Here is a 13,874-nt window from a genome sequence, read left to right as displayed (position 1 = left end):
TAGTGTTTCTTGGTGCCTGCTCCAGCAGCCTCCCTGCCCGCTCTGCTGGATTGCTGGGGTGCTGGGTGGTGGTGTTGCATCAGTTGCAGAGGCTGGGTACTAAAAGTTAGATGCCCAAAGGCAAAAACATTCAAGTTGTTGCTGTGCTGTGAAGGTGCCAGAAATCTGAACTGTGCAGCAAGGGGCCCACAGATTAGCCCTGGGATTTGGAATGCTGTCATGCTGCCCTTTCCCAGGTGAGGCAGCACATCCACTTGTAACACAAGATGTGTCAGTGAGGTGATAAAAGGTACAAGGCTGCGATCAGTTAGGATTTTATTTATGGAAGAACGGTGCCATGTGTTTCCATTCAACCACAGTTCCTGCTCGGCATGTGACAGGGAGGCTGATGCTGCAGCTCTGAGGAAAGGCTCAGTTCAATTAAAGTTGTGCCCCAGGAGTGTGAGTTTGATGGAGGCTGGCACAGCACTCACAGCCAAAGTCTGCACTGTACAGTGCTTGTGAGCTGCAGCCTCTGCTACCCACCTGTCTGGTGGGCCCACACGTGCTGCAAGTGGTCATTGAGCTGTGTTCCCTGTCCTGGCACAGCCTGTCTGAAGGCAGGCACAGCTAAGGCTGCTGCTCCAAATCCCCTGGTGGCCCTTCTGTCAATAACCTGCTATTTGGAAAGTGACCTGGGTCCAACCATGCAGTAATAACTTCCACATAATTTGGAAATCAGGGAAACAGACTTGGAAAAGAAGCAAGGTAATTACTAAATAAATCAATATTCAAAATAGGAACAGATTTTAATATTAAAAATTATACCTTTTCAATTTTGCTGTGACACTTAAGGCCACATTAACACTTAAGTACATCCATACTGGAGTAGAAATTGGAGCTTTCAGGAGCCATTAGCAGTAGCAGGAGGAAGAAAAATCTGCTTTATTCTTCCCTTTTACATGATGTGATTGTCAAACCAGCTTTCAGATGCTGTAAAACTGGTAAGCTTTGCAAGTCTGTAGCTTAAGTGTAACAACAGGAACAATAGCGAGAACGATTATCCAAAAAAGCAGTTTTTGATTACAGATTCCAAAGCTGAATATTCAGTTGGAAGGTTTCTGAAAAATAGTGGCGTTAGAAATCCTTAAATGGAATGAAGAATATTGGTTTGTTTTTTTCCAGAGTGTGACACCATCAGCTGCATCTTGACTGTATGTGGCAGGACAGACTTGTCTGCTTTGAAGTAAATTGCTAAAGATTATCTTTTCTCTCCAAGTTCTTCTAGGTTTTAGTAATACTAATATTAAGGTAGAGAGTAGGAAAAGCTAAATCTACCATCTGCCAGATCTTGACCTTTTTTATCTTAGCTGTGAGCAAAAAGAAAGGTTCTTTCCCATTCTCTTTGCAACATATTTTAGGTATTAGAAGAGTGTCCAGAGACTGTAGCTATTTGATTAAAGATTAAATTTTATTAAAGATTGAATACTGCAACTCAAATTTCTACATGAAATCCAGTACTCCTAAGTAAATTCCCTTACATTCTGCTTTTTGCTTTCTGCTCATTTTGAGACACTTGTTTTTCTCTGTGAATTGTTCCTGTCAGCCCTGATGATGCTACAGGTTATCATGATATTAAGCTGGTACTTGGATTTCCTTTTGCTAGAATCTGATCTTGATTGTAGTAATATTCTCTAATATTATTTTCATCACCTATTAGGAATTTTAAAACCCATGCTTGAACTAAGGAGATAAAACCAACCAACCAGCCACTGCTAGTTATGTATGCCTGATGTTATCCTTCTCTAGTGACAAAGCAGGTACTGGGAGTGTACAGAAATGAGACCATCTGTAGCCTCATAATGTGGACCAGCCAGCACATGGATTCTGAACTGAGAGCATCTTGGCATGAAAAGATGGGCTGCTGTGAACTTTTCCAGGGCAGTGAACTGAATCCTTGTTATCTAGGATATTGTGCCAACAGCAGGCAATTTGTTTTTCATAGGTACTGAAGTGAGTTAAAACTGAGCAGTTGAAATGCACCACCCTGTTTTGTACTATGAAGCACTTAATATGCTGTTTTCATACCATTTTTCTATGGAAAGGGAAAGGAATCAATGATCAGTCAGCTGACAAGCTCTGAGGTGTATCTCACCTGGTGAAAACTGGAGGTAGCTGGTGTAACATCCATGCAAGCACTTTCCATATGTCTCAATGTGTGTAGGGACAGATCTCCTCCACCAAGCTAGCCAGAATTGCTTCTATAGTATCAGAAAAGTGTGAGTCATTCAAGAGCCTGTTTAAAGTTCCTGTAGACATGAACTGAGTATGAAAGGTCCTTTAGCTGTCCTTGGTGCCAGGAGCCAGCTCAGATGTAAAAGGCCATACCTGAGAGATGCTGCTAAGAAAATAAATGCCATATGTTCACAAAGAATTGAAGTGCTTCTCCTGTTCCAAGGCTTTGGTGCAGGGAAAAGGTCTCTGCAAGACTGATTCTCTGTGTGCAACAGAATTTGTTAATCAGTAATTGGTCTGTGTCTTTTCCCAATTCATTACTAAACTTAGTGAGCTGTCATCTTCCCTTTAAGAACTTGTCTACCTCTCCTTAGCTCTTTCAGCTGGAAACAGTGTGCCTTGCAGTCCTACCAGCAGTTGATGTGGCCAGTTACTCCACCTGAATGTAAATGAAGTGTACCAGTATATAATTTCCCAAGGAATAAATCCAGCTACCTGATACTTCACCCTCCTGGTAAGGTCCTTTTGGACACAGCAAAGTTGCTACCCAGGTTGTAGCTGCTGACAGAGTGGTAACCCAGTGCCTGTTGTCAAAACACAGGTGATGACATCATTGAGAAACAGGGCAGTAGCAGATGCAATTGGGGCACTGTCCGAATCAAGAATTATTGTTTTAGGAATCATGAAAGTACCAACAAAGTAACATACCCAGTGAAAGAGGTTCCGAGGTTATGTATAACAGTGGGTTGTCAATGCAGTTGATGGGTTTGCTGTAATCATATGGCAGTCCTGTGGTGGAGATCACAGGATAAGTGACATGAAAGAAACCATCAGGGAATGAGTAATGCTACATCTATAGCAGATTTCAGTGATAGGTGCATGAGGCCAGGGATATGTACTGAATAATGGGACTGCAGGTGTCTACGGGTGCTTGGAGTATGAGCACACCTTGTTCTCAACAAGTGGGTGGCCTGTGTGAGAAATGCCAGTGTTTCCTGGGCTGCAGGCACCCACCTCACTCCTACATCTGTGACAGTCTCAGCTAAGGCTGTCCAATCACACTTGGCTGTGCAGTAAATTCAGAGCTGCATGGTAAGAGATAATAAGTAGGTTACCAGCCAGCAGTAATTTATAATGGAGAAAGTAATTTTATATTGTGCTTACCAACAGTAGTGGGTGTGAGAAGGAAGAAAATCTTCTCAACCAGGTGACTTCATTGCCTTACCCTTCTGTGCTCTTCACAATCTGAAGGAGGGTGAATGACAAAGTTTTTTTATAAAAGCATAGATATAATGTAGAATTCACCTAGGCCTGAGTTTAGCCAAAGAGCTTTATTTGAAAAATGTAGAAGAGATACCAACTATTGAGATTAAGAGGGGAAGGAAGGCCTACTGTGAAATCAATAAAATTAGTGATTAGATTAGATACTAGGAATAAATTCTTTACTGTGAGGGTGCTGAGGCACTGGAAGAGTTTGCCCAAAGAAGTTGTGGATGCCCCATTCCTGGCAGTGTTCAAGGCCAAGTTGAAGAGGGCTTTGAGCATCCTGATCTGCTGGAAGGTGGGGCAGTGGGTTGGAACTAGATTATGTTTAAGGACCCTTCCAACTCAAATTCTATTATATGATGTTCCATAAAAGTTCTTCATGAAATTATTTCAGGTAGTGAATATGAGCATCTTCAATGCAAGATATGCCTTTGGCAACAACAATTAACACTAAGCCTTGGTTTAGGTTGTTAGGCAACCCAGGGCTCTGTACTAGTGGCAAGCTTCATTCTCTCTCTCCTCTACCCATCACTGCCCACAAAGGACCTGAGACATGCTGCAGGGTCTGTCACGTCCTTCTAACTGAACAAAATTATTTTAAAGACAAGGGCTTGCTATAAAATGTCACTTTTGCAGCCAGGAGACTTGAGAAGATTTGAGAAATAGCCATCATGATTTTTCCTTTCCAAACTCTTAACAGAGTACATCACGGTCATTGACAAGGCTTTCTTAAATGTAATGTGGTACAGTGACTGCATCACTACTAATAGGGAAGGCAGGATGGACTGAATTAAAGGATGCTGTGAAAAAGGCATTTGGATCTGAAGAATGACTGCTGGGTGCAGAAGAAAGAAGGCTGTGACCCAATAAGAACAGATCAAGCAAAACTGAAGGGCAAAGGAGGGAAGAAAGTAGGATGTGATGAAGCCAACATGTAAGACAGACAATTGTTCTGTATCCTAAATTTAAAGACAAGCTCATAGGGACCTTCATCTGTGGATGGTAAGAAGAAGAGGCTCTGAGGGAGGTTTTCTCAGCAATGGTATACTGGACGGGAGTGGAAAGGCAAGACAAGCAAGCGAATGAGAAAATAATTGCATCAGACAAAGCAAAAGGATATTTTGGTCCTTGATTTTTCAAAGGTTTAACAAGATTTGGCTTGGGAGCCAAATCTGTCTGTGATATGAGTAAAGACATGCCATTTAGATGCTACCTGCTTCCTTGGCTTTCTCAATCCCTTCCTGCCTACAGGCAGAGCTGTTTTTGTCCTCTGTAATCATTGCCAGCCTCAAGCAGCTATAATTACCTGTACATGAGCCAGCACTGTGACTGCTCTGTTTCCATCCTCTGAATTTCTGGAGATTAAGTAAAATGTAACTGTCAGTGGATTTCTGTGCTTCTACCAATATATAGCAGGTAAAGATGTCATGTTGCAAATGCCAGAGGAAAAAAAAAAGCTCCACTCTGCTAATTGCAGATTTCAAATAGGAGGAGTTGAGACCTTTTTCCTCACTTTAAAATGTCTTTTCGTTAAATATAATATCAACACTCACTAAACTGAAGATCACACTGAACATATTTTTCCTTAAAAGAAAAAGGTCAAGATACCAATCAGTGAAAAAAGGCCTTATGTTCTACACTTCCCACCAAAAAAAAAAAAAAAAAAAAAAGAGTAGATTTACTGTTTGGCTTTAGTCCAAGGCATGGATGTGGGGAGCAGGGCTTTTGTCCTTTTCCTCGACCTCAGTAGGGGAGGGAGAAAGCAGCACTGGTTCCCTCCGGGCTTTTTGCCATCTGTCTCTGCCTCGCTGTTCTCGCACAGCCTCTTGTGACGTACAGAACATGTGTGGATGCACATCCACATTCTGGCTTGTGGAGAGCTCCCTTTTGAGCAGGGGCCAGCCTCGCAGCTCGCATGGTTCCTTGTGAATCCTCAGCACGTACCATCTTGCACAAATACTGACGTGGCCTGCCCCAGCAGCTCTCACAAAGAAGCTTAATAAAATGCCTCAGTGAATGTGTGTGTCCATTTCACAAAAACACCTAAGTGCTCCTGGGGAATATTTGCATGGATTTAAAATAACCACAAACAATTTGCTTTATCAAATGTGTGTGTTTGGGCTGGGGCACTTCCCCATCTAGATGTCTAAGTGTGCTGACAGTCAGGGTGAAATTCCCATCTCATTTTTAAGGGAAAAAATGTAATTAGGCAAAAAAGCAGCAGAAGAAAACAGGTTTGGATTTTTTTCAGTTTTTCTTTTTGGAATTTCATTGGTTGTTTTTTTTTGTTTTGTTTTGTTTTTTCTGGTTATTAATTATTTTGAACACTACCCAAAAATACTGAAACTCTGCTCTGTACCAACATCTTCCTTTGCCCTCTCTTTGCACTGACATCTGATTCTTAACTTAGCCAGTTCTAACCTGGGTTTTGTTACTTGTCTTGCAATTAGAGCAGTGGGTTGGTTGAATTTTTTTGTGAGTAAAAGTCTTAAAACAACTTTCAGGCAGGCCTTCCTCCTTCCCATCCAACTACTCTGACACATTATACAGCACCCTGTTTTCTGGAAGAGTACCCATAGCTATGGACAACATTTTGTTAATAATGGAGACCATTTTTTTAAGCTTTTTGACAAGAGGTGCTCAAGGCATATTTGATTTTTCTTCATTAGTAGCGGTGGCAGGTTTTTAAATATTACTGTCTTTAAGCAGATTATTCCTGTAATACTGTAATATCCTACTTTTAGAATAGGGAACAGAAACTTCAGCCTGGGCACACTGTTCAGAAGTCTGTAGTTGCATGATTTTGCAATATCTTTTTTTGAACAAAAATACGTTGATTAAATCTTTAATTAAGCATAAATTTTATTTCAGTGTTTCTTAGCATATTGGCAATTCTCTGGATTGTGTCTAACGATTGTGTGTACTTTAATTGAAAACAGGTTTTTGGTATGTGATTACAGCATTTTATGCAGACTTTGGTATGTCTGAGAAGTGCTGTGTACAGGATCTCATGAACTCTCCTCCAGTGTTTTCACTCACGTCGGGAGCACTGCTTCTCAACCACTGCTGGTTCCAGCTTATGCTGCCATCTCCAGTTCAACCCTGATATTGTTGAATATGCAGCTGATAAACTTCATAGGTGCTCTACATGCATATGTATTTATATGGATGTAAATTCACACCTGGACATAGGCATGCATGCTTATGTTTGTTGTTGTTTGATGTATATCTAGATTAAAAAATGTTGGGCATAACACTGCTTAATGGGATTCAGTTGCTAATGAGGCATCAGCTGAAGGTCAGGGGGATGTCTGGCTTCTTTTAACCAAGCTGACAGTGTTTCCCAGTGCTCACATATATATGTGAAGCTCATGTTATTCTCATTTCTGCCCTTGCTGAATGTCCTTGACTAGTGTGCCTGGCCATCTTTTGGCTGCCAAGACCTCAATGCAATCTTATTCTATAGCCAGGTTCCAAGAAGGTTATGGGCCTAGAGAAAGTCTCTTATTCTGACCTCTGAAATTATCAAACAGAAGATTTTTAAAGGTTTACTAAAACACCCAAACATTAAAAAAAACTGCTTCTTTGGATCTTGGACTACTTTGGACCCATACAAATATTGGGTGGGCAAAATTTTCAAACTGGACTTTTCTGGCTCAGTGGTCCCATCTATTCTTTCTTATTTGCTGACCCAAGCTCAAGAAAATGTCCTTCTGAAAAGAAACAAAACTTCACTGTAACTTATGTTTAGTAACTGTCATGGCTTCTGCTTCCTGATTTCATTTAGCAAAGTCATCAACAGTCATATGAGAAATTAGGAACTCTCAGCTGGATTTATGGCAAACGAATTAGTAGTGTTGGCACTTACAGGTATTATTTTGAGGTAGGAACTGAGGCCTTATGTGAGAAAACTCTAAACAAGTGATAATTGAGTGGAAAATCTTAGCAGAAAGGTAAAACACTATTTCCAAAATTATTTTTGTCCAATGATTCATTTCAGCTGTATTCTGTCATATCTTGACTTAGCAAATGAGTGCCTGAAGCCAGATGACACTCAAAATTGTGTCTTTTCATAGTACTGAAGAGTTTGCTTCTGCCTTGTGAAATGCATATTTCAAGGCTTTGTATTTACTTGGAATTCATTCAAACAGAACTGAGAGACAAGAGATAATTTGTGTTAAATAGAGCCTGAACAGTGAACCTGCCTTGAGTGTCAGCTTAGGTGCTTCTTTAAAACAAACAGCACAAATGTAATTTGTCATGTGAATGCACAAAGCTAGTCATGAGTCACAACATCCAGCACATAATTGCTTGTCACCTCACACAAACATTTGGATTTGGACACATGCTTTTGTTTTCCCGAGTTTTTTAGGGTTTTATTTGGGTTTTTTGTTAGGTTGGGTTTTTTAGGGTTTTGGGGGGTTGGTGTTTTTGTTTGTTTGTTTTGTTTGATTAGGGGTTTTTTTGTTTGGTTTGTGCCACTGTTTTTTGCTGTTGTGTTTGTTTGGGGTTTTTTTTTTGTTGGTTTTTTCTTTGTATAGCACCCAATGAGAAATCCTTATTTTTAAAAATACTTTATGCTCACTATAAAAAACCCTGGAGATCTGGAAGTGAAATGCATAACATGACTGCAAAATATTAATAACTTCTGTAATTTCAGGGGAAGAAGAAGCAATGGTGCTTAGAGGAAGGAAGGCCTGAAATTAATAAATGTGCTTTAAGTGGGCACAGTTCATAGTGTTTTGATCTTCTAGGAATACAAGAGATATAAAGAAAGCAGACCTGGAGGAACCAACACAATTCACTCCCGCCTTTCAATAAAAGACAATAGAATGAAAAGTTGTTTATAATAGGAAACTTTGGAAAAGCCCTATGCACCATCTCTATCTCATAGATAAAAGAAATTGGTCAAAGTCAGTTTTTTAAGATAAGCACTAACATACTGAAAATTAAACTATGGAGAGAAAAATTTATAAAAGTGAAAAATTCCTTACTGCCTTGGTCCTTTTGCTAATACATGAGAAAATGTGAGGGGAATATTTTGATTTATAAATAACTGCATGATTGAATAAGGTTGAGGTTTTTCAGATGTGACCTAATGTATTAAGAATTTCTTCCCTTTAAAACTGAAAGGGGAAGCTGAAAAATTTGAAATGTGGTTTTCTTTGGTATGTAATTAAACTATAAATGACCTTTTATATAGTTGATCTGTATATTCTAATTTTAAAAGTTTTGTGATTTATTAGCAAGAAAAACTTCTGTCAGTCCTGCACCAATATTCTTATATGGGGACCCTTAACCAGAAGATCCTGTCACCATCAAATGCAGAAGACACAGCCCGTGTTCATTCATCTTCAAGTCCTGCAGTAGTCTGGAAGAACAAATTTCATGCCTTTGCTACCATGAGAAGGTTGAAATTTGTACAGCTACAGATTTGTTTTTGTTTAATGCTTTTGGGTATAGTAAACATTCTAGGAAAGCTACTATGTTTTTCTCTGTGATGACTATTTCTTTGGCAGACTAGAAGATCTCAGGTCGGACTAGTTATGACCAGTTGGAGAAATTGTCAAGGATTTTTTGTTCTTTTGGTAATAGTTTATAAATAGTACTTGTTTCTTAAGATGCTGGAGAGTGTTATCCATCCCACTGGATACAGACTGTGGAAACACAGGAGAGAGATCCAAACAAATTGCAGTACGTGGTGCATATTTACTTAAATGTTTGTAAGCTGTGTGACACCAAAAAAAAGCAGGGATCAGCCGTGTTTACGGACCTGAATTTTTATCACATTCTGCTGTCAAATCTTGTTTCACTAATAAATACCTCATTCAGGGAACAAGCAAAATGTATTTCTCAAAAGTAGAGTTTACTGGTTGAAGTTTCTGCTTTACTGACACCACCAGAATCAGACACATATCTAGTGGGTGTCTTCCCTGCCCCTGGCAGGGGGGTTGGAAGCAGATGCGGGTCCCTTCCCACTCATTTATTGTGCCATACAGTTATCTTGCACGGAGGAGAGTTTTGCAGTTCAGGACTGTGCTGAGCACTGTACACACCAACACACGCACGCAGGGACTTCTGTGCCTGTTTCATTATCCCAGCAAGAAGCCCAGTCGAGTCAACAGCACAAAAACATCCTACGCGAGCCCTTTTTAGGCTTCAACTCCTGTTGCGCGCTGAAAATGCCGCCAGAAATCACTGTTCGGGATCGTGGAGCCCTGTGGGGAAGAAGCTGCGCGGCCTTTCTGCCGGCCCGTGCCGCGGTTCCGCTGCCGCCCGCCGCCGTGCCCCGCGGCTCCGCGGCTGCCGGGGCGCTCCCGCGGCGGGGCGGGCGGGCAGGGCCGGGGCGCCGAGCGCAGGGGCCGAGCCGCGGGGCGCGGCCGAGCGCGGCTGGGGGCAGGTCCGCCGCTGCCACCGCGGCACGTCCCCTCCCGCCGGGCCGGAGGGAGCTCGCCAGAGTCCATTTTATCGGGCCGGCCCTCGCCGAGGCTCGGCGGACGCGGCGAGCGGGGGCAGAGCGGCGGCGCCCCGGGGGCAGCCGCAGCGCCCGGCGGGCGGGAGAGGCGGCCCGGCCAGCGAGAGGGGGTGAACCATCCCACAGACACGCTGGGAGCTCGTGGCAGCAGAGAGCAGCGTTCGCGTTGGCTCCCCCACACTCCGTTCCCCCCCACCCCGGTTTGGTTTTTTTTTTGGTTTGTTTTTTTTTTTTTTCCTCTTTTCTCTCCAAAAAACATGGCTGAAGCTGGGACGGGCTTTTTGGAACAGCTCAAGTCTTGCATCGTCTGGTCCTGGACTTACCTCTGGACGCTGTGGTTCTTCATCATGCTCTTCCTCGTCTACATCTTGCGGGTGCCGCTGAAGATCAATGACAATTTGAGCACAGGTAGGCTGTGATCATCTGCCCCCTGCCCTGCCCTGCCCTGCCCTGCCCGGCCGGGGCTGGACTCCTGGCTTGAGCTGTTTGCACTGTTCGTGTCGTACTCAAGCATTCTCACTAACCAGGATTAAACTTCAGTTGTGTTTCTGATAAATATTAGAACTCAACTACTTTTTCTGAATGATAATAAATAACGAGAGTGTAAGTTCCCTGGAAGATTATCGCTGTTGCAGTGGACTTTGCTTTGGGTGCTGAGCCTTGCTAAGGCAGTGTGCCGCTGCTGTACTGAATCAGCAGCAGCTTACGGACTGTTAGCCGCTCTGGATTGGGCAGTTACGGCTTTATCTTGAAATTGCTTATTTTTCCTACCCATCTACTTTGATAATTTAATTTCTTCCCCCCTCACACACACACTCTCCCACCCCCCTGCTGGACAAGACAAATTAGTTTTGGGGCAGATGAGATGTAACCCATGTGGCATCCCTGCTGCTGGGAAGTCAAACATTATCTGAGCATTTTTCACCCATCCCTCTGGCCTGTTCTCATTCGATAAGCCTCTGGCAATTCCAGCATCAAAGAAGAATTGAAAAAAAAAAAAAAGAATGTTTTGCATAAGGCAGCTTTCACTTTAAGCAAAAAGGCAATTATAAATTGCGTTTATAAATTATAAACTTTAAATGTAATTTTGGTCAAATTTTCACACTATTTCTTTGGACAATATCCTGTTTCTATTGACACTACCACTGATTAGAACAGGAAGAAATTCTTGTTGCTTGATTCTTAATAATTTATGTAATGCATATGTCCCAGGTAACCATTGCAGGCCATGCTTGTCAAGCAGAAATGTCAGAATGCTTTATATTATAATTTTCGCTATTACAAAAAATCACAGGCATCCATCTGAGACCTAATCAACCCCCTCTGATTTCTTCCTGAGTTCGAACAAAGTAATTCTTGATGCACTTTCTCATTTGAAATGTTGCTCCAGCTGAGTCATCTGGGGGTTTACAGAAATGTCTCAAAATGCAAGTAAAATGACAGTATGAGATCTTTGAGGAGTTTAAAAAGGCTGAAGAAAGTCCCAAAGCACCTGATAAAAATGAGTTACTGGGGAGAATGATAGACCATCAGTATGGTCTTTATGCATCATCTGTTCCTAAATGGAATTTATTAAAAAATTAGTACCAGTAATAACATTACCATTTTTTGTTTTATTTAGTTTTTCAAAGTTTTTGTGAATGAATTAAAACAGATTTAATTTATTGTGGATTGTTTTCCCCCTCAATCCCTCCCAGCTGATTAGAGTTGGATTCTACTGCCATTAGTTTAAGGTTGATCATGAAGTACCACAGCAACTGATGATGTGATACCAATCACATATATTTCAGTGATGTGAAAATGAATGTGTAAATGTTGCTACTAAAACTTCTGTGTGGCATAAAGAAATAGTAGGGTGATTTAAAAAATGACTGGGTATTTTCCCCGAACAGGCTGGATCTGTTGGTGAGTTGAGGTCAAACAAACTGGTTTTCAGTACCACCAGAGACAGGTTTAGGCAGCCAGTTAAAAAACTGCATATCCTCAGGTATGGTTTGTATGGTATGATTTAGAAAGGATTTAGATCAAACACCTTAAACAGACCCCACAGTGGGCTGCTGTGATATGAAGGAATAGTGTGGCATGTATGCCACAAGGACCTGGCGCTTGCTGCTGCTGCATGATTTTGTTTTCCCATGCCTAGTGTTAGTATTTCTAAAAGGAAGTGGAAAAGCTGGAGAAGATAGTGGGAAAATGGTTGCAAGGCTGGAGAGAAGCATCAGAATACCATTACAGTATTGTCATGGAGAAAGAAACGGCCTTTTAATAATGAAAAGAATTACAAGAATTGATGACGAGGAGAGAACAAACTCAATTTTGTTATAATCAGATGTTAATTTGTAGCAAACTTGAATCAGCTGCTAAAGGAGCCTTTGGGATTTGCATGTCTGAAAGTCTTCAAATCCAGTAGTGAAATAGGAATCACAAGTGTTCATGCAGCCTTAAACTGCTTTTTGGCAAGGGCAGGGCAGCAAGCTGTGCACCACTGGCAGTCAGAGTCATTGCAGATGGTTTCACCAAATGGAAGGGTGGTTGGTCACTTCTATCAGAAAGTCTGGGTAAGAAGTGTGGGGTCTTTTTTCCCTCTTTCAGTGTTGTAGAGATGTGCACACCCGAGCATTAGTACATGTTGGTCGTCCCGTGTGTTTCAGTGAGCTCCCAGGCTTGAAGGGCCTCAGTTTGGCCAAGCAGTGTCCTTGGTGGAGTATACCCCAAGGGAAATCTAGTCTGTCATATAAAAATATTAATGTAAGTCTGATTGTGGTGTTTCATGTGGTTTGGTTTTTTAATTTCTTTTAAGTTTGATGTCCAGATCAAATCATAAAATTATGAGTAGGAGAGTTTGAACTATTGTACTACTATACTATTAGCCAAGAAGCAAGAGAGGTCACTTAATATGCCAGGCTAGAATATTAAATACAGAATAAGCAGTTGAGGAAGCTGATGTTGTCATCTTTTTCCAAAATAATTAAACGTGCCTATTTTATATAACATGCTGTATTTTCTTCCCATGTTGGCACTTGCATGACTTCTGAATGCCACACTAATCTGAACTAAGACACACCTCTTCTAAAAATGTGCTTGTTTTTCCTGACATGAGAATTTGGATTTCTAGTCATATCCTAGGAAGGAGAGAGGCACTGAAGTTAAAACGTTTTTGATGATTTTATTTATCCTTTCAAAGTGCAACAGAAAGACGGTTTTAATGACCAGAGCATTGAGTGTGACTGGCTTGTGACAAGGCAGACAGGAGGAAACCTCTGACTTGCCGAGGGTGGAGAAAACAGATAAATTGATTTCCTAAAAGTGTGAAAAATAAATACAAAAGCATGAGCTCTGGGCCAAGTCTGGCTCTGTTGGTGTCTGTGGAGTATTTTTATTATTCAGCTGTGCTGGAGCAAGGCCCTGTGGTGTTACCAGCTGAGCTGCTAGAGAAGGGAGCGTTACAAGCCTGCAGAATGGAAGGAAACAAGTGAAGTTATCCTGCCAGGCCCCTGAGGTCAGCAGGCCCAGGGTGAACACGGTTGGAAGAGCAAGACTACATCACCTTGGGGACAGAGTTGTTATCTGAGGAACATGGTATATTTTTTCATTATGAATTTTATAAAACTATTATTATGACATTCCTACTGAAATAAATAGCTAAAATTTTCATTAATGTGAGATTTGTAATCAGGTAATAGACTTATTAAAGCCCAGAACCTGAAACAGTGCACATGGTGCTGGCCATTTGGAGAGGGAGGAGGCTGGTGTGGAGCAGGGCTGGCAGCGCCGGCCATCACCAGCTCCCCGCTCACCCTGTGCTTTGTGTGGCCGGGGGTGAAGTGAACGTCTTAAAAGTCCTGTAAATTTAGGATAACAACACTTTCTCTTGGTCCAAGAATCTCTCAGAAGACACTAAATCGAGCGGTGTTTTTAG

The 13,874-nt window shown here is 41.7% G+C and overlaps 1 protein-coding gene across 2 annotated transcripts in view; it reads left to right on the top strand.

The window, feature by feature from the left end:
- Positions 1-9,864: 9,864 nt before the first annotated feature.
- The window catches only part of ST7 (suppression of tumorigenicity 7), a 136,618-nt gene continuing 132,608 nt past the window's right edge, over positions 9,865-13,874 (top strand). The window contains exon 1 of one of the 2 annotated variants that reach the window (XM_064422320.1): positions 9,865-10,363. In XM_064422320.1, coding sequence (XP_064278390.1) covers positions 10,213-10,363 — 151 coding nt within the window. In that variant the 5' untranslated portion in view covers positions 9,865-10,212. The remainder of the gene's footprint in view (positions 10,364-13,874) is intronic. The other variant, XR_010363575.1, reaches the window with a different exon arrangement.

Source organism: Passer domesticus, chromosome 5 (assembly GCF_036417665.1).
Source record: "Passer domesticus isolate bPasDom1 chromosome 5, bPasDom1.hap1, whole genome shotgun sequence".
Taxonomy (NCBI): domain Eukaryota; kingdom Metazoa; phylum Chordata; class Aves; order Passeriformes; family Passeridae; genus Passer; species Passer domesticus.
The sequence above is the reverse complement of the archived record's forward strand: the minus strand, read 5'-3'. Positions and strand labels throughout refer to the sequence as shown.